Source organism: Fundulus heteroclitus, unplaced genomic scaffold (genome assembly GCF_011125445.2).
Source record: "Fundulus heteroclitus isolate FHET01 unplaced genomic scaffold, MU-UCD_Fhet_4.1 scaffold_64, whole genome shotgun sequence".
Taxonomy (NCBI): Eukaryota; Metazoa; Chordata; class Actinopteri; order Cyprinodontiformes; family Fundulidae; genus Fundulus; species Fundulus heteroclitus.
The window spans coordinates 1,823,424-1,850,870 of NW_023397077.1; the positions used below are offsets into that span (position 1 = coordinate 1,823,424).

General features: G+C 44.4%; 2 protein-coding genes and 1 long non-coding RNA gene across 4 annotated transcripts; 2 read left to right on the forward strand and 1 right to left on the reverse strand.

Annotated features, from left to right (window-relative positions):
* Positions 1-667: 667 nt before the first annotated feature.
* Positions 668-12,766, forward strand: LOC118561475 (hydroxysteroid 11-beta-dehydrogenase 1-like protein; the record flags this gene model as incomplete). The annotated part of the gene is made up of 5 exons (XM_036133586.1): positions 668-728; positions 10,817-10,947; positions 12,010-12,213; positions 12,312-12,405; positions 12,738-12,766. Coding segments are annotated over exons 1-5 (519 nt in total), but the record flags the coding sequence as incomplete, so codon positions are not given.
* A 2,072-nt stretch (positions 12,767-14,838) lies between these two features.
* LOC118561477 lies at positions 14,839-16,421 on the reverse strand. The gene is made up of 3 exons (XR_004930073.1): positions 16,396-16,421; positions 16,086-16,212; positions 14,839-15,738 (listed from the first exon to the last, which is right to left on the reverse strand). It is a non-coding gene; the product is annotated as an uncharacterized LOC118561477 (long non-coding RNA).
* Positions 16,422-22,757: 6,336 nt separating this feature from the next.
* On the forward strand, positions 22,758-25,188 carry LOC118561479 (zinc finger BED domain-containing protein 4-like). Of its 2 annotated transcripts, XM_036133597.1 has the most exons (3): positions 22,765-22,868; positions 22,970-23,204; positions 23,541-25,188. In XM_036133597.1, the coding sequence occupies exons 2-3, from the start codon at positions 22,980-22,982 to the stop codon at positions 24,954-24,956; spliced, it is 1,641 nt and encodes a 546-aa protein (XP_035989490.1). In that variant the 5' UTR covers positions 22,765-22,868; positions 22,970-22,979; the 3' UTR covers positions 24,957-25,188. The 2 variants fall into 2 exon arrangements, with proteins under 2 accessions (XP_035989489.1, XP_035989490.1); XM_036133596.1 differs by having other exon boundaries at positions 22,758-23,204.
* The last annotated feature ends 2,259 nt before the right edge of the window (positions 25,189-27,447 follow it).

Consider the following 27,447-nt stretch of genomic DNA (forward strand, 5'->3'; position numbering starts at 1 on the left):
TGAAGGGACTTGGTTATTCCGGAATGGCAAAATAGGCGGGAACCGTGGCAGAAATCCAGGACCTTCCTCCTTAGGGGTTCTGGGACAAAGAGTCAGCCCTTGGGACAAGTTTCGGGGACCAGAGTTCCATCCAGGGAACGTCCGACCTCCCTCTCAAGTTCAAGACGGGTGACCGCACACCTCAGAGAGTCAGGAAGAATGAATCCTTGGCCCTGGTCCTCCTCCTCCACCTCTGATATATTTAAGAATTTTTTTTGTTCTTTGACAATGTATTTTGGGAAAAACTGGTTAGTTTTAAACTAAGAGCAACATAAATGCTTGTGCTCTGTTATTATGTTTCTCACATAAAACTGAGAACCACATGTGTTATTTTGCTATAACTTGTTTTAACTTGTGGTGGGAACCTATGACAATGTGTTGTGGGAAACACTGATTCTGTATTCCTTATTTTGCTTATATTTGCTGTATTCTGAGTTTGCAATGTTATTTTGCTTCACACACTGCTGAGATGCTGGGAACGTTTTTTGTTTTGGAAACATGTTTTGGAAACGGGACAAACAGATCAGCTGGGAGAGAGAACTGGCCACTCTTGCTCCCATCTGATACTTTGTTTATGGGCATAAAAAGGAGGGAACCGCCCTCAGTCGATGAAGTTTGCCGTGGGAGGATGCCCGGCCGCGTTGATATCGCTCTAACCAAACTGACCGCCTTCCCAGTTCTGTGCCATGGTAAGCAATTAAATATCATGCCTGTCTGAAAGCATGTTGCTTTAAGTGCTTGCTACTTTGCTATATTCAGTGGGGTAGCAGAAATAGTGTTTAAGAAGTGCTTGTTGTTTTAGACTTAGACTTTATTTGTCACTTTGTATGCACAGAGAGCGTACAGAAAGAAATTTCGTTGCATACAGCTTGTGAATTGCAGTGAAATTAAATTACAGTGTAAGGTGCAGCAGGGATTTAAAAGTAAATAATTTAAAGTGTAAACAATACAGGAGAAAGTCACAGTGTACAGGTGAGTATTCTTTTTTGAACCATTTGTATGTACAGAATTTGATTTGTGTTGCTATATTCTGTGGGGTAGCAGAAACAGTGTTTGTCAGTGCTTGCTACTTTGCTATATTCTGTGGGATAGCCGAAATAGTGTTTAACAAGTGCTTGCTGTTTTTGTGTTGCTGTATTCTGTGGGGAATAATAAATATGGTCACTATTATCCAAACAGAAACAGTGTTTGTGTGTTTATTTGTGTGTTGCCGATCTCTTCTGAATCTGAATAAAAATTTCATAAAACAACCTCGAACATCCTGGACAAGGCGTCAGGCTTCACATTCTTTGAACCAGGCCTGTAAGAAACGGTAAAGTTGAAACGGCTAAAAAACAGGGCCCACCTGGCCTGTCGAGGGATTGGGTAACAATTCTTGACTGAAATGTCGTTGAGGCCTCTGTAATCTATACATGGACAGAGAGAACCATCCTTCTTCCCCACAAAGAATAAGCCTGCACCCGCAGGTGAAGAAGAGGGACACATAACGCCCTCCTTAATGGATTCGGCTATATACTTGTGCATGACTTCGGACTCTGAGGCGGGCAGGGAATAGAGCCAACCTCTAGGAGGGGTAGTTCCGGGCAGCAGGTCGATAGAACAATCATATCGCCGGTGTGGGGGAGGCTCATAGCCTTTGTCTTGTTAAAATCCTCCCTCAAATCATGATATTCTGGAGGAACCTTGGACAAATCCGGTTAAGTATTTCTCTGCCTTACCCTCAGGCGAGTAAAGTGGCCGAACAGAGAGGATTCAGAGCAGGAAGGGACCCATCCCATCACTTCGATCCGTAGCCAATCTATCGATAGATAGATTGGCTGGGGATTGTGCCTCCTGAGCCAGGTGCCACCCAAAATCACTGGAACCTGTGGGGAGTCAATCATCATAAAGACCAGCCTCTCTCTATGATTACCTCCCATTATTAGCTCCACAGGCTCAGAGATGAGGTGAGAGGGATTGAGTTTGTGGCCATCCAGAAATAGAACACTGCGGGGGGATGAGCCTGGGTGAAGTTGGATGTTCCTGGCCAGTCCTTCATCCATGAACTCAGTGTCAGCCCCAGAATCGATGAACACAGAGAGTCTGTGGGATTTAGTAGAGGTGTTTATGGTGGCAGGAAGTAGCTGGTCTGGAGAGACAGCGAGTTGGGTGTAGCTCAATAGGGATTTCCCCACCCCTCCCCCACTGAGCTCAATCTTTTACTGGACACGACCGGACGCGATGAACAGCTCCTCCACAGTAGAGGCAGAGACCCTGCTGCTGCCTGCGCTGGTGCTCCTCCTTTGTCTAACCAGCCTTTCCTAGCTGCATTGGTTCAGGGTCTGATAACCTCTGAGAAGAACAGGGTGCGGCAGAGGGAGCCGCGGGTAAACAAAGATGGGGAGAGGAGGTCGAATGACGCTCTCTTCGCTGCTCCAGAAGGCGTAGATAAACCCAGGTAAGTAGTTTCTCAAGCTTTTTGAGGGATCTCGGGAATTCCCGGGAGGTGAGCTCATCTTTTATCCTCTCGTTTAACCCATGAATAAAAACATCCATGAGCGCATACTCATTCCATAAGCTCTCTGAAGCTAACAAATGGGAATCAATTATGTACTCTGATACAGATCTATCCCCCTGCCTCAGAGATAAGAGACCCCTGGAGGATTGTCGACAGGGCAGCAGTGGGCTGAACACTCTGGTTAGTTCTCGGGAGAAGTCATAGTGCAAGTGCCAAATGTGAGAGTCGTTTTGCCACTCGGAAGCCCCCAAAGTCTGGCCTTACCGGCCAGCAGGGAGATAACATAAGCGACCTTAGACCGGTAGGTAGGGAAAGAGGATGGCTGCAGCTCAAAGTGAATCTCTCACTGAGTGAGAAATGCTCGGCAATGTTCGGGATCGCCACTGAAGAGCCCAGGCAGAGACGATGTCACCAGAAGTGACGCATAGGCGGGAGGAGACGTTTGCGGAAGCATGGGCGGTGGGGTAACTTGGCCTGTTCCGGCTCCTTAACTTGATAGTTAAGGAGCTCTGAGACGCTGGCATCTAAGTGAGAAATTGATTTCTCCACACCCGCTCGCCACTGACTGTCGGATGATAGGTCCATGATGGCCAGAACATACTGTAATGTACTGATGTCAGACCCAGAGACAACCCGAAACAGGTCAGTGACGTTTTAAGCCAGACTTTATCTAAAGGGAGGGGAAGCGCGGGCTCTCAGGATGCGCTGCTTGCGTTTACGGGCTGGCAACTCCTGGAGGCAAAGGGACAGGTTAGTCACCAGCGGAGGCATATGTGACAATGTGATAGGAGCTGGATCACTAACCTGACTGAGAGCTGGCTTGTTTGGGCGAACTGGGTTCAGAGCAGAGGTACATCTGCGGGCTGGTGAGGCTGAGGCCGTTGAACGGCCGGCTGATAATCAGAGAGACCGTGTGGAGTTCTCCAGGGGCGTTATCCAGGGGTGGTCCGGGTTCAGTAATGGAGAGGCAAAAGGTCCAGCGACAGTGCAGAAGGGTTCTCCAAAAGACGGGTACAGATTCGGTCCAGGTCCGGGACACAGGCAGACAAGTCAAGGGTAAGGGATTCCAGAACAGGCGGGTTCTGGGCAGACAGACAGAATCAGGATGGCCTTCGGTAGGCTCAAGAGACAGAGAACAGGTCAAGGTCGGGCAATAGGTAGGCAGACTCGAGACGTTCTGGCACTGGAAGGTGATTTGGACGGGGTTTATAAGGAGGTGAAACCAGGAGGAACCACTGAGGGTTGATTGCGGGCAGGGTGGAGTCTGAACAGGTGTGCTGAGTTGAGAATTATATCAGCTCCAGTGCCAGGATCGTCACACAAGGGCATTAATCCATTGCTACTTAGCGTGACAGACCTTCGGAAAAATGTGTACTACTGTGGTAAACATTATCTCAACAACTGTCAGAAGAGAGGGAATAAAGGTGTTTATCTTGTCCTGGGAGTTGATGCCTCGGGCATAGATGCCAAGGGGCTTATACATTTTAACTTGTTGGACTTGCCTAAATCTAACACTCAACCTGTGAAACCTGAACAGGTGGATCTGGTACAGGCTTTTGCCAGCTCCAAAATTTCGTACCCACAGCATTTACAAATAGTGACAGGGTATTCTCAGGAGAATACCTGGCTTTCATTAGTTTGGGATGCAAACTAATGAAATTAATTGCTTTTTTTCTTTTTCTTTTCTGCAGACTCTTTGCAAACAATAGAAATTACCATGTTGTTGCATGAATTAACTCTCTCGATGAAGCAGTCCTACCCGCTCCGCCTCTCTGCCTGCTCGGACGCTTTTTTCTCTGCTCCCTGCTTGCTTGCATTTTCCTGCGTTTTACTTTTTATCTCCTTTTTATCTCTTTGCCAAAACCACGGAAAGTTGGATTTAGTTATTTTTATTTATTTTCTTTTTATTTATTTTTGATTTTGATTTTGCAAAGATGCCTACCTTCACCACAGTGGACCTTGACACGCTTCTACAAAAGATCGCCGTTATAGAACAGAAGATATGCCGACTTGAACTGAATTATGATGTAAACGGCGCGTATGGAAATGAAACAACCCTGCCTGCGACTCCAAACGGGGACCACCAGCCCAGCAACTCTCTGAACAAACAGATCCCTGAGGAAAATGAGAATCCCTGGATCACTCAGGGTGCAAGACCAAAGGATCAACGAACCCCACGCCTAGACAAAGAAAACTGGCCGAGACTACAGAGAGATGTCCCAGGACAAGTGAAACAACAGCGGGCTGTTCCCACAACAAATGATAGGAGTAAACCTGCTGGAAATGCTGGAATTCCTTTACGAAACAGATTCGCTCCGCTCCAAAATGTGACCCAGGAGAATCATGACAACACTCAGAGGTACGTCAACGACTTTCGCTCTAATACATCAGAGAAAAGACATGCCACGGGGCCAAGGACCCTGATTTTATGCAGTGGGTCTGTATGTGGGATTAAACATTTCTGTAACAAGAAAAACACAGAGGTGTTAATTTATAACAATTCGAACTATGGCCTGGTGTCTGATTTATTAGACATCCTTCCAAGGATCTTGAAAGAGCGCCCGACCTTGGAAAAACTCATAATACAAGCTGAAGCCCTGGGCGACATCACCCGGATAAGAAAATCAGAAGTATTGAAAGAGGATTACATTCGTCTGTTGAACTTAGTTCATGGCAAAAATGTCAAGGTGCTTCTCAGCGGCCCTTTCCCGCCCGTGGCTTGTGGAGACGAGATTTTTTCCCGAATTCTGATGCTAAACAAATGGCTGGAAAAAACATGCAAAGAAACAACTGTAACCTTCATAGACAACTTTAACATCTTCTGGGAAAGAAGACATCTGTTCAACAGAGATGGCTTCTCTCTAAATAGGTCAGGTGCAAAACGACTGATTTCAAACATCTTCTATTCTGTAAACCATACAGCATCAGCTTTGTCCCAAAACAAAGAACATCCAGTGCCTAAACAAATGATAAGCCCAGTGCAGCCCGAACAAGCCAAGATAAAGATGGCCAGAAAGATGACACAGAAAGAGGCTACATCAGAGCTACAGGAGGATTCATCCCAGATCTCAGCAGGACAAAGAGAGGACCAAGAATCGCCATCGTCACAAACACCGATCCAGACTACACCCGCCTCGCCTTCTTCTCCACAAAGCCCAGAGGTTCCTTTCTTGGATTTTTCTCACACCATGAACAAAGTCCTTAAGATTGGTCTACGGTTGACATCCTCTCCACATATTAATTCTGAAAACCACAGTTCTGTGACTAAATCAGCATCTTCCAAAGGACGCAGAGGTCCAGATCCTCCTCCTCCTCTACATATCACAGAACATGCCTGTCCTGAAGACCTTCGCATAACGTCCTTGTGATATGCAGCAGGCCCTGGCTGTACGTTTATCAGTCAAGACCGCCACCAGCATAAGCCTGGGCCTCCTGACGGAGAACTTGGAATATCTGTTATGATACGTGGCAGAAATAAGAAAAGCAAAAGGAAAACAGACAGGAATAATCAGTCGTACTTAAAAGTCATAAACTGTCAGATGCAACCTGCCACAAAGACACCATCAACCACCAAATCATATAAACTGGGTTTATTAAACATTAGATCTCTGTCAGGAAAATCCCTTTTAATTAATGACTTCATTATTGACAATAATCTTGATGTTATGTTTTTAACAGAAACATGGTTACATGAATCTAATGAAGCAGCTATTCTGCTGGAGTCAACACCTCCAAACTACAATTTTCTTTGTGAGAGCAGACAGCAAAGGAAAGGTGGAGGAGTAGCAACATTGTTTAATGATTCACTAAAGTGTAAAAAGGTGTTTTTGGGAAAATTTGACTCTTTTGAACATTTGGCTCTCCAGGTAAAGAGCCCGGTACGAACTATGTTTCTGAATGTTTACAGGCCTCCTAAGTCCACATCAAACTTTTTTAATGATTTCAGTGACCTCTTGTCTGTGATATGTGTTAATTATGACTTTTTAATTATTGTTGGAGACTTCAACTTTCACGTTGACAACCCTGAAGACAGAAGTGCAAAAGAACTGTGTGACACACTTAGAAACTTTGGTTTAACTCAGCATGTTAAACAGCCAACACACAAGCAGGGGCATATTTTAGACTTAATCATCACTAAAGGTCTAAACATTTCACAGGTCAATGTAACTGATGTTGCCTTATCCGATCACTTCTCCGTTACCTTTGAATGTATCATTACCAGTGACTCATTTAGCCAAAGGGACATCGTAAGAAAACGCACCTTTAAGGACAATGCCACAGAAAATTTTATTCAAGCTTACTCTGCTACCTCAACCTTGGGCTGCAACTCAGTAGATGAGCTAGTAGATAACTTTCATTCTAAAGTCTCAGACATCATTGACTGCATTGCTCCAGTTAAAGTGAAGGTTTTTTACGGGAAGAGAAAATCTCCTTGGAGAAATGCTCCATCAGTTAGAAGTGAAAAAAGGGAATGTCGCAAAGCTGAACGCAGGTGGAGAAAGAATAGACTCCTGGTTCACTATGACATCTATAAAGAGAGACTTAACAGATATAACTTACAACTGAAAAATGCAAGAGAATCTTTCTTCTCTGAGATCATTAAGAAAAACATTAATAACGCTCGTGTCTTATTTGCCACAGTCGACAGATTAACAAATCCTCCTGTGTCCGTGGCTTCAGAACTCCACTCCACCAGGGCCTGCAACGAATTTGCTAACTTCTTTACTGAGAAAATCCTAAAAATTAGAGGATCAGTTTGTACATCCACACCAGCTCCAGAACCAAAGCGGTACTCAGCTGGAACTTATCCTGACAAAATGTCCCAATTCAGCCAAATAAACTACAAAAGCTTAGAGTAGATAATTCAGCAGCTAAGTTCCTCTTCCAGCTGCCTTGATGTTCTCCCCACTGCTTTCTTTAAAAAAGTTTTACCTGTCATAATGTCTGATTTGACTCAGATAATAAACACGTCCCTTCTGTCAGGTGTTTTCCCCCAGTCCCTAAAAACAGCAATTATCAAACCACTGCTGAAAAAGAATAATTTAGACAAACTTCTACTCCAGAACTACAGGCCCATCTCAAACCTCCCCTTTATCAGTAAGATTATTGAAAAAGCTGTATTTCAACAATTAAACACCTTCTTAACAACGACCAGCCGATTTGACGTTTTCCAGTCAGGTTTCCGTGCTCACCACAGTACAGAGACCGCCCTGATCAAGGTGTTTAATGACATCCATATAAATACAGACTGTGGAAGAACCACCGTGCTGGTACTATTGGACCTTAGTGCAGCATTTGATACTGTCGATCACTCCATTCTGTTAGAACGCCTGGAGAACTGGGTCGGCCTCTCTGGTACAGCACTCAACTGGTTTAAATCCTACTTAAAGGACAGGGACTTTTTTGTATCAGTAGGTAACTTTACATCAGAGATGACAAAAATCCCATTTGGGGTTCCCCAAGGGTCCATTCTGGGTCCCCTCCTCTTCAATATCTACATGCTCCCTCTAGCCCAGATAATAAAAAATAACAACATCAGCTACCATAACTATGCAGACGACACACAGCTCTACATCACCATGTCACCAGGTGACTATGGACCAGTTCAGGCACTGAGTAAATGCCTAGAAGAAATCAATACGTGGATGTGCCAAAATTTTCTCCAATTGAATAAAAACAAAACTGAAGTAATAATATTTGGACCAATAGAGGAAAGATCAAAAGTTAGCACACAGCTTCAGTCGCTTCAGCTAAAAACCACTAATCAGGCCCGCAACCTGGGTGTAGTGATGGACTCAGACCTGAACCTTCAAAAGCATCTAAAGACAGTTACAAGGTCGGCTTTCTATCACTTGAAGAACATTTCTAGGATTAAAGGACTGATGTCTCAGCAGGATCTAGAAAAACTAATCCATGCGTTTATTTTTAGTCGAATTGATTACTGCAACGGTGTTTTTACAGGTCTGCCTAAAAAGTGGATCAGACAGCTGCAGCTGATCCAGAACGCTGCTGCCCGCGTCCTCACTAAGACTAAGAAAGTAAAGCACATCACCCCAGTTCTAAAGTCCTTACACTGGCTCCCTATATCTCAGAGAATAGACTTTAAAATACTTCTGTTAGTCTATAAATCCTTAAATGGCTTAGCACCTAAATACATCACAGACTTGTTATCAGCGTATAAACCCTCCAGACCACTCAGGTCTTCTGGCTCCAGCCTACTCTGCATACCTAGAACCAGAACTAAACACGGAGAAGCAGCATTTAGTTCCTATGCTCCAATTATCTGGAACAAACTTCCAGAAAACTGTAAAAGTGCGGAAAGCCTGAGTTCTTTTAAATCAAGATTAAAAACACATTTGTTTAAAATTGCCTTCAACTGTCCTAGTTAACTGAATCACCACTTTTTTGTTCTATTTTCTTTCTATATTTTATTCCTACTTGCTCTTATTCTGTTTTATTTTGCTATATTTTAATCATGTAAAGCACTTTGCATTGTCTTTGTACTGAATTGTGCTATATAAATAAATTTGCCTTGCCCTTGCCTTACCCGCATTCTGTGCAATAATTTTAAGCCTTAATTTTACAGAACTGTGCAATCTGTACGCATGGATGTCCAGTCAGAGATTCCCTGAAAAACTAGAGTGTGCAAATAGGCGTTACCAGTAGTTTGTAACATGTAACACTCCTCACTGATGTAGTCATTCATGCAAAAAGAGCCCTGATCATCCAAATTAACAGAAATAAACATTACAAATATATACATCTGTATGTAATTAAAATATGAGTTTAAATAAAAAAAAAAATTTTCCAATTCTATTCTAATTTAGGTATATGCACGTCTACATAATGCTATGGCTGGACGATATGGATATCTCAGACTTTTTATTTTTATTTTTTACTGAATCTGATAAATCAATTTTCTTCCCCTTTGTTTCATAAAAGCAAATTGCTGAAATAATTTTAAAAATTTACTTTTATTTTAATAATCTCATCTGGAAATTTACTTAAATTCAAATTACAACTTAATAAGAGCTTTAAAACATGCTTATAAAACAAGATGGCAGGCTTCGCCATAGTAAATAATGAAAATATAACACAAAATGTTTGCTGCTAGTTGTATTACACATCCAAGAACAAGCTTCACCTCACTTGTGTAACTTCACCCCAAATTTGTACATGAATATATTAAAGTGCTTCGTCTTAGGGTAAAAAGTTTTCCTCTTCTAAACATATATTCAAGATTGCATGCTATTGCCAAAACTATTTCTCCTTTCAGGACTGATACAGTGCAAAGTTTCATGGAAGCCCAGGAAAGAGCATTGGCAAAAAAAAAAAAAAATCTTGATTTTTGTAAATCTTCAGGAGTTGCAAATTTGAAATAAATCGATGCAACGCCCAGCAACGCTTTTATGCTAACGCTTCGGGTTCGTTTCCCCATCTCTTTGTGATGTCCTGTAAAACACTTCAGATTGCCTTGTGCTTGAACAGACAATGCATCACTACGCTTCTATCTGCAGCTATCGATCACACTCTGTAGATTCAAAAACTGTACAAGAAAGACTAATAACTTTACTGTGAATCCATCTTGAAGCCCAATTTTCCTGTCTGTTTTAATAGCAATGCAAACCAAATTACCAATTTCTTATCACCTAATTGTTACATCTCCAACTGTAAAAGCTTCAGAAAAGAGAAGGTTGCATTCCGCCCCCCCCCCCCCCCCCCCCCCATCCCATCCCAAAGGTATTTGTCTGATAACCCAATCAGTGTGCATAAGTACTGAAATGTAATAAAGGCAAGGCAAAGGTTGGTATAAAATTTTAATAAAAGGTAAAACAGGATCTAACTTCTTGAATTTAAAACAGAACTTGTAAACTTTTCATAGAGTTGCAATCTATACGGATTAGCGAGCTGCAAACCCATCTCAAGGTCAAAAACATTTATCCCACTAAATTTTAATGAGTGACACGGATGTCATTCAACTTTAAAAACACACTGAATGTCTATGATTGTCCAATCGTAGTGTAGCTATAAAAGATTATAGATGTATTAAAATTACATGCTGAGATAACATTTTTATTGTCTTCAAGGTTATCTGCGGTAGATGTGTGACTATGTATTAAAAGTATTTTCTGCAGGATGTAACTTATACAATGCAACTGAATCTTGTGCATGTGGGAACACAGATTTACTACAATTATCATATCTGCTTCTTTTTCTGCTGCTGCTTGTGCTATAAGTAATAAAGTAGTTTGTTTATTAAATCCATTATTTTCATCTTAGAGTCTCTCAAAGTTGCCCGGGTGTTGGTCACAGGGGCCAGTTCTGGTATTGGTGAACAAATGGCATATCATTATGCCCGCTTTGGAGCCCAGATTGTTATCACAGTGAGGAGGGAGAAGGTTTTGCAGCAGGTCAGTTTTGTCACCTTTTTCCTCTGTCCTTTGGTACTGTCTTTAATTAATTACAGCCCATTTTGCTATAATACTAAAGTAAAAACCCAAATGCTTCCAAAAAGTACGGATATAACTGAGATCAGTGGCGTCTCTGGCATGATAAGTTAAGTGGGGCAACACAACCAACACACTAGAAATGCCATTTTATATAAGCTAAATGTAAGTTAATTTGTATACATAAAATTACAAATTAAGGCTCACTCATAATGTTAATTTATTGAACAGAAAAGATTAACACCAATCCTTCAATGAGCCAGCATGGACAACCAACACTATATGGCTGCACACTATCCGGCAGAACGTAAACGTAATGTGTGCATTTCCAGTATTATGATTGGACGATACCCCCGCGACCCGACCCCGGATAAGCGGAAGAAGACGGACGGACGGACGGAGCTTGTCAGGTTTTTGGCAGATATATAGACACAAATGTTTAATGCAGAACTTTATTGGTAAGCTAATCCGTCATTTTTTTATTTATTTTTTTTACAATATTTCTCTATAAAGAAGGATCATGTCCTACTGATTATTGCGAACATAGAGCTCCACAGCGACTTTTGGTGGGGCCATGCCCAACTGGCCCCAAGTGCTGAGGTGCCGCAGAATGATATACTTTTTTTTTTTTTTAAATAGTGTGTAGAAACATCAACCTTTCCCCACCGACTTGTTGATCTCTCAAACTCTGTACTCCATTTTGCACATACCTCTGAATCATGTTTCTGCATTAACCTGTTTGGATTATATCTGCAGGAAAAGTTGGGAAATGTTGTTTTAAATACTTCTGATAAAACCAGTATGTGAAAAGTCAGTGTAATGGAGGTTTCACTTATTGTGCTATTTTGTGAATGCACCATTAAAGCCTTGTGAACCCCCTAAAAATAACCACTTTTTAAAATAATAAATTTTAGTTTCGTATATAGAAAATGATTAGATGGTTTCAATATGGATTACGCAAGCTTTATATTAATGTTATGGCCAGTGTCAGCGGTTTTATTAATTTTTGCACATTTTCACTCACAGGTTACGGAGAAGTGTCTAAATCTGGGAGCCCAGAAAGCTCTTTATGTACCAGCAGACATGTCGAATGAGTCTGACCCGGACAAAGTGGTGGATTTTGCTCTGGAGAAACTGGGAGGCCTGGACTACCTGGTTCTCAACCACATCGACGCAACTCGCTTTGTCATGTTGGATGAAGACGTGGACCACGTCAAGTGGCTCATGAAGGTAACAGAGGGAGCACCTTGATGGTCTGTTGGCACCTAAAAACCAAGAGGGTGCTCTAATTTTTTCTCTTTATTTCTCTTTTTTTGTGTTTCGTAAAGCCCAATTTCTTTAGCTACATACAGATGGCCTGGAGAGCCTTGTCCTCACTGGAGCAAAGTAAAGGGTCTATGATAATAGTGTCATCAATTGCCGGTATGGTTAAGGGACACTTGTTGAAAGCAAATTCAGATACATGTACACTTGCAATAGGGGTGGGCCATATGGGAAATACTGTGTATAACATTTAGATCAAAAAACTCATTTTGGAGCTGATTGTTTTTTAATTAATTTTGCAAACTTTTGTTGAAATTAAAATGAAATACTTGTCAAAGAAGTAGAATCACAAATCAGAAAGTTTGATTTACCACACTAATTATCGAGGTGCAGCCCAAGGGGCCAGTACCAAGCACTACTAGAGAACAGGCAGCCAGTCTGACCTCTGCTAATACTTTTTTTTTAAAATGGCTTTATTGTGATTCCTGCAGGGAGAATTTCAAATTATATGGACACTACAACGGGAGAGTAAAGGAAGAACAAGAAGAGAAAAAAAAGAAAGAGAAGAGGTGAAAGAGAGAAGAGATAAAAGGAAGAGAATGATAAAACGTTCTCCGTCTGCTCCATCACCTGGAAAGAGAGATGCAAAAAGAACAGCACAACCAACAGACATAAAGTAACAGATACAATCGAGTAACACCTTGTAACACGGCATCCCCCCCAGGCTGCTGAGGACCTGTGCAGATGAGCTCTGTGAGGTCCTCAGCTACATCTACAACTTGAGCCTCAGCCAGGGGGTGGTGCCCACCCTGTGGAAGACCTCCTGTGTGATACCGGTTCCCAAAACACCGCACGCCAGGGAACCGGCCCACTTCAGACGAGTTACTCTGACCTCCCACCTGATGAAGACCATTGAGCGCCTCATCCTAGCACACCTGCGCACCGTAGTGAGCCCCACCCTGGACCCGCTGCAGTTTGCCTACCGGCCCAACATCGGAGTAGAGGATGCCATCATCTACCTGCTGCAGCGGGCACTCACCCACCTGGAGACCACTGGAAGCGCTGTGAGAGTCATGTTCTTTGACTTCTCCAGCGCTTTCAACACCATCAGACCGGTGCTGCTGAGGGGGAAGCTGGAGGACGCTGGGGTGGACAAACATCTAGCTGACTGGACCATGGACTACCTCACTAACCGCCCTCAGTACGTGCGGCTGCACGGCTGTCAGTCAGAGGTGGCACTCTGCAGTACCGGGGCCCACCAGGGCACCGTTCTGTCTCCGTTTCGCTTCACCCTCTACACCTCGGACTTCACCTACAACACGGACAGCTGCCACCTTCAGAAGTTCTCTGATGACTCGGCCATTGTGGGATGTGTGTCTGAGGGGAACGAGCTGGAGTACCGGTCGGTCATCATGGACTTTGTGGACTGGTGTGAGAAAAACCATCTGTGCTTAAACACCAGTAAGACCAAGGAGATGGTGATCGACTTTAGGAGAAGACGTCCACCTCACTCACCTGTGAACATCCAGGGGCAGGACATAGAAACTGTGGAGAGTTTCAAATACCTGGGTGTTCATGTCAACAATAAACTGGACTGGACTCATAACACAGATGCTCTGTATAAGAAGGGCCAGAGCCGCCTCCACCTCCTGAGGAGGCTGAGGTCCGTTGGTGTGAGCAGGCCTCTGCTAAAAACTTTCTATGACTCTGTGGTGGCCTCAGCCCTCCTCTACGCTGTCGTCTGCTGGGCTCCTGGCAGCACAGAGCGGGACAGAAAGAGGCTAAACAAGTTGGTGAGGAAGGCCACTTCTGTCCTGGGCTGCTCTCTGGACTCTGTGGAGGAAGTAGCTGAGAGGAGGGTGTTGTCCAAGTTTACATCCATCATGGACAACACCTTCCACCCCCTGCACCAGACTGTAGAGGAGCTGAGCAGCTCCTTCAGTGCAAGACTTAGACATCCTGTCTGTAAAAAGGAGCGCTACCGCAGGTCATTCATTCCTGCTGCTATCAGATTTTACAATGCTGCACTGTAACGTAAGTAATGTGCAATAACTAATGTGTCAATAATCTAATTAATACACTTTACTACAACCCGTGCAATAATCCTTATGTAGTGACTTCTGCTGCTATCAACACCTGAACATAAGTCAGTACACATGTATGTATGTATGTATGTATGTATGTATGTATGTATGTATGTATGTATGTATGTACAATGTATACAATGTATATGCACATACATACGCGTAGGTACGTATGTAGGCGCATAGATATATGTATATATATAAGTATATATATATATATCTTTATATATATATATATAGACCACTATGAATGTAAATAAGACACCATATGCCCATTCCTATTTCCTTTTTTTGTATTATTTGGTATTCTTTTTGATCCATTGTATATATGAAGATTCACTGTACACAGCAAATCCAACATGCTCAAATGAACATTGTCAGATTTGATTTTAACACTCTTGAAGTGTCTATATGGGTCCACACCAGAGAGTGTTAATTTGACTCTTTTTGGAGAGTTGGTACAGTAACTCATATTTAGTGTTAAATAATAAATCTTTCTGGAGTTGATAATGTAACACTTAATTACACCAACTAGGTGTTAGAATTGGAATATTAACACTCTCATGGAATGTTTTCCTAACTACTTAAGAGTTATTCTGTAATACCAAATGCTGAAAATCTTACTTTTCTGAACATATAAATATCCCTTGAGAAAAATAAATAAATAAAGAAGCGATGTTAGTTTTTCTCAGCAAATATTTATTTCAAAAGTGCACCACAATTAGAAAATATTTTTCAAAACATGTAACAATGTGGAACAATATACATGTTCTCCCTTTTATTAGAATATTGCCTATCAAAAGGTCTGACATAGGTGAGCTTGTCAATGCAAGTAATAACATGCTCACAATTGTTTTCTTCAATACAGCATGCATGAAAGTGTTCATCAAAGTACAGAGTGTTGGCAGTACAGCCTATTATGAATGCCTGCTGTTAATGAATTATAATATGGCAAATTTTATTAAACACAGGTAGATCATTGAACATTGCAGTACATAAATACAGTCCAACCTGGTATTTAGTGCCATAATTTTGTACCCAGTTTGTAGTTAAAATATTTCAGCATGAATCCAGACTGAAGGTGTTAGAAAGTGGATCTCCACCTTCCAGGCCATTGGCTGCTCTTGATTTTAAAGGACCATATTCAAATCTTTGGAATCAATAGTTTTGTGTAAAAACTAAATGTGTAAAAACTGCAAAGAGCCTCGTCATATGACAGGCTGAAGACAAAGTGTGCTTTGAGTAGCCCATCAAAAGCAGCCACTGATGTTGGAGCATCACAGGGGATAGCTCTCTGATCCACAACAATGAATAACCTCTGAATGTTCTTCTTTTGCTCACCAATTCAGAGAAGGAATGGTTGTCTGGTGTCCACTTGCTTCAGGAAAGTAGTAAGGCTGACTCCTTCCTGAAATTTAAATGGCATGTATCAGTCAAAAGTAAAATGTTCTTTAAAACAGTTAGCTTGACATATGATGACTGACCATATTCCATCCATCCATCCTCTTCCGCTTATTTGGGTTCAGCTCATAATGTGAGGACTACCTTCCTTTTAAAAGCAAAGAACTTACAGATTTTGTCTCTCCTGTTTTATAATTATAAATACAGCATTATTTAATGTAAAACACACCAAAGGTGACTGTAATCATGTCATCCTACATGTTTATATCTCATGGCATTTAATTTTTACAAACTAGTGTTGAATAAAGAAAAAAACATAAATTATTAGTTCCAATCAGTGTTAAGGGGGCATACCTTGACAAATCTTAGGAGATGATTGGCTGCCTGTGCAGAGCTAATCTTTGCTGTTTTTTGTGGCCTCTAGATGTGGGGGGCAGCAGATGCAGCAACAGCAGAAGAGCTGCAATGTCACTATCCGAGCCTTAAAGACAAAAAAAGCACATTGGAGACAGAATTCAGTTAAACATATACAACTTTTTAAAGCCCTATTCAAAAACCAAATATGCATAAATCACTTAAGATATATTTGCTTGCAGTTTATAGTACTGCAAGAGAAAAAGTGTAATATTATTATTTTATATACTAAAACACTGGCCAAATTTACCAAAGACAGATGGATGTTCCGGGTCAACAGAAGCTTGTAACATGCCAACCCAGGGACTTGACGAAAGACTTTGGCTTTCTGTGAACACTTTTTTGCTTGAAATATGAAGGCCACTTCGTGAGAAATCTTCCAGAAACTTCATCCCCAAACATCATCGAGAAATCCGTGTTTTGTTCTTTTTGGACATAAAGGGCTTTTTTGAGAACCGAAAACCTGTGCCCAAAGAATAGTCATTATTACAGTAATAAATTAAAAATATCTCCAATTTCCACTTCAATACTTTGCTTTGTAGCAAAATTCTGAAGAGAACTAAATTTAAACTAAATCTTATTTTCATGCACTGCAGAGGAGGTTCATTTCTTCATTTAAACCGCCGTTTGCTGCATAGATTTTTCACTGCAGACCATTTTCCACTGCATTGGTCTTAAGATAGCTGGGGATTCACGTAGCACCATGCGTTTACGACAACATTTCCCTAATCATTCTTTCAGCTGTATCGATGTTGATGAGTTTAGCCAACAAATACATTAAATATTCGTCTACAAACCTTTTTTCAACACTATAGTTACAAAGATTGCAAGTTAGCTAAACATAATTAGGATATCACCGAAGCAATGTAGCTAATGCAACGTAGCAAATGTCTATCACACGGCATTCTCTTGACTGAAAAAATGGAATAGAGTTAGAAAGCAAATAAAATATTTAAACCATCTGAGAGAAATTACTTACCAGGCTGGGTAAACGGGTCTTTATAACAGCAAAATGGAGAGTAAAGTTTTCCTCAGCTTCGTTCGGTTTCTGTAGCATTGGAGGCGGAGTCTGTGAATGTACTCTTTGGGTGTCAAATCCACTATAGGAGTTTAGAGTTGATAGACAAAGAGTTATTTTTTTCCATTTTAACACCCCCAGATTTGTTATGCAACACTATTTTTTAACACTAAATTTTAACTACTAAAATGTGACACCTCAGAGTTAAATTTGTATAATATAACTCTATTAAGAGCTAAATTAACACTGCCTTTGAACAAAGTCTACTAACACCACATTATTTAACACTTTTGAATTTGCTGTGTATATAACTAAATGCACCTTCCCTACTCTGAACCTTCTTGTATGAGCCAATGTGACGAGTGAATTTCTCCATTGTGAGATCAATAAAGACTATCTTATCTTATCTTGATGCCATTGCTAAATCATATGTATTAGTATTTAAGCTGACATGTGTAAAGTGATACCTGAAAAAAGAAAGTGAAAGAAAATAAATAAATAAATAAATTACAGGCTTTCTGTATATGAGTGAACACTTAATACCTGGAACCCTGTGTCACGTTCCCTAGGCAGTTGTGATTATTTATGTTTGAGTTTTTTATAAGGGTTTAGAAAGATAAACCAGCATAAAACGGGAAAATGTATATAGGTAAATATTAGTAACTGTTACTTCAAACTGCCACTTTGATTTTGATTTTTTTTTTTCTAATGACAGTAGGACTCTAAAGTCTCAAGTGTTTAGGGGTAGGAGTTTATAAGTTCTCACTTCTTCCTACCCCGTTTTGAGCATGATATGTTAACTGAAACAAAAATCTGTATTTTCTCTTCTTTCTTATGCACTTCTTGTTACTGTGCACTATTTTATTTTTATATTTGTATCATGTTCGAATAAATAAATAAAAAAAAAAAAAAAAAATATCTTTGGGATCGTGCTTTTGTTCTGTTGTGTTTACATTCATTGATCGTTTCTCACGTATCTTCTTAAGTTGCCTAATTTTCGGGAGATTGTTTGAAACGGCTCCAGTGCCTGCTCCTCTCAGCTTCAAAGGACAGTCTCCAGTGCCTCAGCCTCCAGTGTCGGCTCCCCGCAGCTTTAAAGCACAGACTCCAGTGCCGGCTCTACGCAGCTTTAAAGCGCAGCCTCCAGTGCCGGCTCCACGCAGCTTTAAAGCACTGTCTCCAGTGCCGGCTCGCCGTAGCTTTAAGGCACTGTCTCCAGTGCCGGCTCCCCGTGGCTTTAAGGCACTGTCTCCAGTGCCGGCTCCTCGTAGCTTTAAAGCACTTTCTCCATTGTCCTGTAGCCAGGCGGTCCCCGTAGCCCGTAACCCGACGCTGCCCGTAGCCTGCAGTCAGGCCCTGCCCGAAGCCTGTAGCCCGGTCCTGCCCGTAGCCTGTAGCCAGGTCCTGCCCGAAGCCTGAAGCCAGGTCCTGCCCGAAGCCTGTAGCCCGGGGCCTCCTGAAGCCTGTAGCCCGGGGCCTCCTGAAGCCTGTAGCCCGGCTCCCCCTTTAGCAGCCTGTAGCCCGGCTCCCCCTTTAGCAGCGTGTAGCCTGGCTCCCCCTTTACCAGCCTGTAGCCAGGCGCCCCCTTTAGCAGCCTGTAGTCAGGCGCCAGTTTCTGTTTTCTCCCTCTACAGGTGTTGGGCTCCGAGGGTGCTGGTCCGCCGCCGGCCTCCTGAAGTCCTGTCTCGCCTGACGGCGTCCGCCGGTACGACCGCCGGAGATCCTGTCTTGCCTGGGCCGTCCACCGGGACGCCCGCCAGAGAACCTGTCTCGTTCTCCGTGACGGCCACATCGGACTCTGCTTCGCCGGGGCCGTCCTCCGGGACACCCATCGGATTACGTGACTCGCAGGGGCCGTCCTTTGGGACGTCCGCCGGAGCACCTGTCTTGCTGGGGCCGTCCTTCGGGACGTCTGCCGGAGAACCTGTCTCGTCAGAGACGCCCGCCGGAGAACCTGCTCCATCGGGGCCATCCTCCGCGACGCCTGCATCAGACTCTGCTCCGCCGGGGTTGTCCTCCGCGACTCCTGCCACAGTTTCTGCCATGCTGGGGTCACCCGCCAGATGCTTCTCCAGGTTGGCTACCCAAACTGTTATTTTTTTAGGTATGGACTCTAGCCCTCCGCCATGAGCCTCCCCCGCCGCCCTGTTTGGGTTGTTTTGTGTTTGGACTCTTGCCCTCCGTCCGGTGCCCCCTTCCACCCACCCGGGTCAGGGGATTATTGTTTTGGTTTGGGCGTCTGGTATCCGCCCTTAAGGGGGGGGGGGTTATGTCACGATCCCTAGGCAGTTGTGATTATTTATGTTTGAGTTTTTTATCTTTGGGATCGTGCATTTGTTCTGTTGTGTTTACATTCATTAATCGTTTCTCACGTCTCTTCTTAAGTTGCCTTCCAGCTGTTCTGTTACCTTTGATTATCACACACCTGTGTCCTGTTTAGTTCAATTATCTCCTGTGTATTTAAGTTCCAGGTTTCTGTTCAGTCTTTGCTGGATCGTTAGTCTATTTAATATCCTAGTCTGTGTTCATTCCTTGTCAGTTAGTTTTCTCTTTGGTATTTCGTCCCAGTCTGAAGCCTGCCCTTTGTAACCTCCTTGATGTGCTTTCTGGATTAAAAACCTCTTACCTGCTTACCGATGTCTCCTCACCGCTTCTTTTGCACCGTGGGTCCTCAACAAAAACCTCAATTCATGACACCCTGCACCTGTGGGAGTTTGTGAGAGTGCACTAGTTTAGGTGAAAATTAACCAGAAGGAAATAGCTCTATAGTGGTTGTGGAGAACCAAAGGCCCGCCTTCCCCGAGCACAGAGCCAGGGGTCAGGGGACCCATAACCCCGGACTCCCAAAGAGGCCCCCAAAGCAGGGCGCCCAGGAGGGGCCAACACAGAAAATCTGCAACCCCGCCCCCCAAGGAAAGAGGAGAGACGACCCAGAGGAAATCCCCCAGCCACCGCAATGCCGACGACCCCAAGAGCCGTGGGGACGAGCCCGTGGGCTCCGGCGGCAGCCAGCTGCGCTGAAGTGGTCCCGGCCATGGGCCCTGAGGGCCAGAGGCCCCAGGGGCGCCCCGTCCCCACGGGGGCCCAGGCCCCGTGAAGCAGCCACCAGGAATGGGCCGGCACCCACCCGGGAACCCGGCCCAAACCCGACGACCGTCAATGCGCCAGAGGGCCAAGGCGCCTGCCAGTGGAGGAGGCAGGACGTGGGGGGATGGGCTCTGCACCTAGCGGAGACTTGAGATGTTATTGGGAGAGGGAGCGGACCGGACCCATACCTGGAAGGAAAAAAAACTCATTCACACCATCCCTCCCTAGTGCCCCACTCACAACACACATAGACTTACAAAAAAAGACGCTGTACACACATTCCCACACAACACTTGCATGCAATACTCACAAGTGGGGGGGTCACAACAATTCAACTATACGAGTGCCTGTGCCCGACCCCCGGCCCCGGACCAGACACCCCCACAGAGAGGGGGGGCCAACACGACCCGTACGGGCCACCCAACCAGAACCCCCCACACCCCCTAAATACCTTAATAAACCCCCTCCCTCCCCCACCTTACCCTAGCCACTCCTGCCCCCCACCCCTGGAGGGGAGCAGAGGCGTCAGCCCCAGACCAGGCAAGCCGCTGGCTACCCACAGCAGCCCCCCGCCAAGACCCCGGACCCAGTGGCCCGCACCTCCTCCAGGCCCCAGACTCCTTGCCGCTATCGGAGATCGGGGTGTGCAAAAGACCCTGATCCTCCCTACGCCCGCTCAGATGTTGTGTTGTTGCATGTTGTTCTCAAGTGTGTTTAAAACTGGGAGCGCCGAAGAGGGTGCACGGCACAGCCCACCCCCCCTCCAGAAGGAAACCTCCAAGCAACTGCCCAGAACCCTCAATGTCTAAATGCGAGAGGAGGTGAAGGGAGCCGTCCGTGGCGAGGCTCACACAACATAAGCCCCCCCAGACGTCTTCCCCCCACACCCCCCCCCATACCATGGCCTACATGAATATGCGTTGGGAAAATGTTTGGAGTGAAAGTGTCTAAAATGCATGATAAAATTGGGGAGAGGGACGTCACCAGAAAGTGGCAACCTCCGGTAACGGCCCCCAAGGACCTTCATGTGTGGCGGCGTTATGGAGCAGGCAGAGGGAGGAGTCCAGGGATGGGGAGCAAAGGACTGGGGGCCAGCTCCCCTACTGACTCCAATAGGCACCCCCGCTCCCCAAAAGCCCTACCCGGAGAAGGGGGCCCTGCCAGCGGCACCAACGTAGCCCGGGAGCCAGGGAGAGACCGCAGGGTCCACCTGCCAACCACCCACCAGGACCAACACCTCCACCCCCCCAGCCCACCCACCAAGCCTACTGGCTTTACCCCCCGCAAAAAAATAAATAAAAATAAATGAATAAATAATTAAGAGGGGGACCCTGGCCAGCCAGCCCGCACGAGGCATACCAAACCCCACCCCCCAGGCAAAACCCGCACCGGGAGACTACCCGGACCGGGACAGGGGGCCGGACACAAGCCCACCAGAACGTCCATCTCCAACCCCCTCCCCCCAACCCGTAGATTTAATCCCTCCCCAATACTAACATTCAAACAACTCACCATACATTTGACAGTAGACATCCAGGCTGGGTAAGTCCCTACTCCCCCTCCTCCCCCCCCCACTAGCAGAGTGCCGATCCAATGAAGGGGAAGAGCATCTTAACCTGACAACAGCCAGCTGCATGTATCGCTCTGCCTAGCTCCACTCACATACATCTGGGACACGGCTCATTGAAAGTGATTTCCCCAACCAAATTTATGGTCTGGCCAATCAGGACGCAGGGCGGGTGTTTCCTGGATGTGACGTAGTGGAGAAGTGACCGTGAGATTCCAACAGCAATGGCGGCTCGCATCGAGGAAGCAAGCGTTAGCATTAGGGCTGCAACGATTAGTCGACGTTGTCGACAAAAATCGATGATAGAAATTGTCGACAATGAATTCCATTGTCGACTATTGTCGCCAGACGCGTTTTTCAAACAGAGTGAGGCATCTCACTTGATTATGATCTCTGCCGAGAGTCGCTCATGCGCAGTAGTGTCTCTGTCTCTGAGCGGTAACATGCAAATATGGCGGCGTCAATATCAGGTACGCGTACCAAGACTTCCAAAGTTTGGGAGCATTTTAGCCTGGATACGGCGAATAAAAAGATTACTTGCAAGGTTTGCAAAGCAGACCTTGCGTTTCATGGCAGTACCTCGGTGATGCACGAACATTTAAAGAGAAAGCATGTCGGGGAGCTGAACGAAACGGAGTCTGACTCGCTTCGGTAAGATGCAAGTAACATTCAAGCCAATGCAGTTTTAATGACATACATTGTCAGGGTTTCCCGCAGCGCTATCTTGGCGAGGCGGCCGCCTCGCCAAACTAGGGCTACCGCCTCGCCAACATTCCAAAAAAAAAAAAAATGAACTCATGCTTGCATGTTAATGTGACGTTAACACGGGTTTTTTGTTGTTGCTTTTGCGCGCGTGTGAGGGGAAAAAACACATGGATAACCCCCCGCGCGCAAAACTTGTCGCCTCTTCCCCCCCGCTCCGCGAGTCGGTCCGCTCCTCCTCCTCCCGTCCAACCCCCCCCCCGCTCCGCGGGTCGGTCAGCACAAAACGTGTCGTCCCCCCCTTAACTCACCGCCTCGCCTAATCAAATTCCTGCGGGAAACACTGATTGTGCATTTTATAAGCGCATTTTTGCTATTAAAAAGAGCTTGAGCGTTATGCCAGACTGCCTGACAAACATATTTTTAATTAAACGCATGCAGTCCGAAGAAGAGAAGCACCATGGAGCCCTTCCTGCAAAGGAGGCAGACATGCACCCCGCAACAGGCGGCTGCCCTCACTGAGTCAGTACTGCAGATGCTCATCTATGATATGAGGCCACTCTCCATGGTTGACGGTGCTGGGTTTCAACAGATGATAGCCCAGTTCAACCCCGACTATATCCTGCCATCCAGGACCCATTTCACCCACTTGATGGAGCAGAAATACAGCACAATGTTTCTGAAGGTAATTGTTTAAAATACACACACACAGAGTTCATATAAGCAATCACACATTTAATTTAATAGTGATTATGTATTTCATATTAGCAATCAATCACCCCCACCCACCAACACACACACATTTCATACAAGCAATCACAAATGTCATTTAAAAGCAATTATATATTTAATTAATATATTACATATTTACATATTATGTATTAAAATATCTGAAATACATAACTTAATTTTTGTAGTATGATAGAGCAGCTGCAATAAAACTTTTATGTTGAATAGTTTCTGTTGATTTGTAGGTTTTTGCTCTTTAAATATTTACAAAAATCAACTTTTGTGTTTAAAGGTAAAGGAGATCCTAAAAGAGGTCAGCAGCTCCCTCACACTGACGTGTGATGTTTGGACCAGCCGTGCCACAGAGGCATATCTTGGAGTTTCGTGTCACTTCATTACCAAAGACTGGCAAATGAAAACTCTAAACCTCTCCACTCTACCTCTAGAGGAGAGGCATACTGCTGCCAACATCATGTTATGGATGGAAGAGGTGATAGAGAAATTTGACATCTTGCCTAGCAAAATTAAAGCAATAGTACACGACAACGGGTCTAACATGGTGGCTGCAGCTCGACTCCTGGAAGAAAAACATGGTTGGTTTTCTGTGCGCTGTGCTGGGCACACTCTCCAACTTATTGTTAACAGTGCCCTCAAAGAGCCCAGCATCAACAAAGCCACCGGTGCAGCAAGAAACTTAGTGGAGCACTTTAGGAGAAGTGAGCTGGCGAATTCAAAACTGAAGAAGAAGCAGCAGCAAATGAACACAGCAGAGCACAAGCTGATCCAGGACATAAATACTCGATGGAATAGCACGTACTACATGATGGAGAGACTCCTGGAGCAGCGATGGCCAGTCACAGCGACCCTCTCTGACCCTGAGGTAACACCTAGAGGCAAGCACTACTGTGACCTCAAACCAGAGCAGTGGGTGCTACTTGAAGAGCTGGTGCAAGGGTTGGGGCCTTTTGAATGTGCAACCGTTTTCCTCAGTGGACAGGAGTATGCTACTGCTTCATGTCTTCCACAGCTGGTTAAAGGTCTGCAACGGTCCATACAGCAAACACAGTTTGAGACGAGTGCAGGAAAAGCCTTTCGAGCAATTGCAGGAAAGGGAATAAGTGAGAGGTGGGAGAATCTTAACACTGTGTCTGCAGAGAGAGACAACCCACTTGTTCTTGCAGCTGCCATCGACCCAAGATTCCGAAAGATGAAGTTTATCTCCCCTGAAGATGGCACAAGGGTGCAAAGCACAATTGAAGTTCTTGCCATAAAAGAAGCTAAGGCTGAGACTGGGATACATGATGACCCTGAGCTACAGCTGAAGAGGAGGGGCAATGTCTCAGGGGTAAAGTCAGCACTAGATAACCTTCTTCAGTCCGACACTGACAGCCGGAGTGAGGAAGAGGAGGAGACCCAGGAGGACCAAAAAATCCAAATGGTGAGGAGGGAAGTTCAGCTGTTCTTCACAGAGGCACCAATAGGCAAAAAGGATGATCCGCTCAGCTGGTGGAGAGAAAATGAGGGGCGTTTTCCCACACTGTCCAATGTAGCAAGATCCCTTTTGTGCATTCCTGCAACATCCACCCCAGCAGAGCGAATCTTCTCAGCAGCAGGACATATCTGCTCGCAGAAGAGAGCAAGTCTCACACGAGACCATGTTGATATGCTGACTTTTCTTAGTATAAATAAATTGAACAACATATCCTGAGCCTCATCTTGATTTTAAACCTGGTCTGTCCACCATGACAAGTTTGTGTCCAAGTTATATCACACAGCCCATGTTTACAACTTGAGTAAAGACAGCTTTGAATGCTTATTTTCAGCTGTATCTACTAATGTTAGTTGTTAATACCGTTAGATTTCAGACTGTTGAGAATTGTAAAGTTCTTTTGCAACAGACAGTTGACCACTGAATGTACTTCACAAAATGCACATCTTTGTTTTATGCTGCTGCTAATGAGCCTGTTCTTGGTTTACAGGGGAATTTTTTTTATTTGATTTTAATTTATTAATCATTTATTTGCCTGTCCCTAAAAAAATGGACAGAGGTTTATTTATTTATAAATTTTACATCTCTGTTGACTGAGCACTGTGCCTAATTAAAGTTAGGACATTTTTATTTAATTTTTGTACAAATCCACAGTATGTGCAATAAAATAAGTTTTTTTCATTGTAACCATCTTTTTTGTGTTCATTATCATGTGCCACATAATTAAATCAACTTCATGCTGAATTTAAGAAAAAAGTAATAATTATCCGATTAGTCGACTAATCGTTTCAATAGTCGCTGACTAGTCGACTATCAAAATAGTCGTTAGTTGCAGCCCTAGTTAGCATTGATGCTGCTATTTCTTCTGTGTTGTCCAATCTATCTGATATTGTTTCATTAAAAGAACATCAGAGAACGGCTCTGAAGGCTTTTGTTGGTGGAAACCATGTTTTTGCCCTTCTCCCGACCGGATTTGGCAAGTTTTGTTTTCCGGGGCGCGGACGCGCAACGCGGACGCGCCCCGGAGCGGTTAGCGGTTAGCGCTAACCATATAAGGAGGCCTATTAGTCCTCAACGCGGTCGGCCCGGGATCGACTCCGACCCGCGGCGCTTTGCCGCCTGTCTTCCCCCCTCTTCCTGTCAGCTCACTGTCAATAAAATGCGTGCCACAAGAGCCGCAAACACTTAAAAAAAAAAAAAAAAGGCCTGCGTCGGTTTCATCAGCGTCACGGGTTAGCTTCGGTGTGAGTGGTTGAAATAGCACGTCGATAAAGATGACAGACAAGTGGCATATCCAATCATATGCAAGGAGTTTTGATAAGGCCCAGCCTGCAGTAAAGGCAATTCCTATCGCGGTGTCCCAGATGTATGTGAGTGGAGCTAGGCGGAGCGAGACATGCAGCTGGCTGTTGTCAGGTTAAGAGCATCTGCCCTGAGATGTTAATGTCCATTCCCTCCTACCAGCTCAACAGGCCTCGAGGCCTCCCAGCGCACCAGAGGCCCCGTGCAGGGGCAGACACCCGGGTGCACGCCGGCCCACAACCCAAGCGACACACCCCCCCAAACCGGAACCCTCGAGGCCCCGGCGCGCCCCAGGGACCCCAGACCCACCCAGCGGCAGCACAGCTACCAGGTCAGTAACCCACGTTCGTCACAGCGTAGCTCCCCAAGAGCGCCGCAAGCGGCTGCTGTAGGCCGCCCGTAGGCCTCCAAAGCCCCTCCCAGATGGGGGCAACAGACCCTGGAGTCAGACCCACCAGGCGCCCTACTCCGAGTGCCCCCAGAGCCCCAGGAACCCCTCCATCCAGCCACTGCATCCTGCAGGAAGCAACCCACCGCCCTCTATTCCACTAAGTGATGGTGCTGATCAAAGAAGCCCAAAGAGATCGATCAGATGTGGATGCAGATGCTGTTTCAAGATTAATATGATCCAACAAAAGATCTCTATACTGATTGATACTGAGATTTTCTTTACTTTTCCAATTCATGAGGATAGTTTTCTTTGCGATACATAATGCAGTGAAAACCATGTAAACTATTTTTTTTCCATAGGGCTTTCCTCAAAATTACAGAGCAAGCAAACTGATGGGAAAGGTGTAATTTTACAACTCAGGCACTTTGATAAATCCTAACATATCTGTGTCCAGAACCTCTGGACTGGTGTGTATAACCATAATGCATGAATATATTTATCAGGAAGATTGCCTATGCAGTGTGGACAGATATTAGATTGTGCCAAACCCATCTTGAATACTCTTTGTCCTGTGTAGTGTACTCTGTGAAGGATTTTGTATTGTATTAGTTGTAAGTTGGTGTTTCTAGTCAATTTGAAAGTTCTTAGACATATCTGAGCCCAGAAGTTTTGCACAAAGCTGACTGATAAATCCTCTTCCCATTTCATAATAGGAAGAGATATTGAATCGTCTATTTTAGTCAGTGTCCTGTATGATTTAGACAGTAGTTGGGGGGGGGGGGGGGTTAAATCTAGGAACTCTAATATATTAGTTGGGATTTGTAAACACCTTTAATATGCTTAAATGTATTTCTAATTATAGATTTAAGTTGTTCATATTCCAAGAATTTATTTTTACTAATGCCATATTGCATATTTAGTTTAGCAAAATTGATGAACTCGGTTCCGTCAAGTAAATGTTCCAGATATTTAATACCTTTATTCTTCCAGTATGTAAAGTTTATCATTTTATTATTT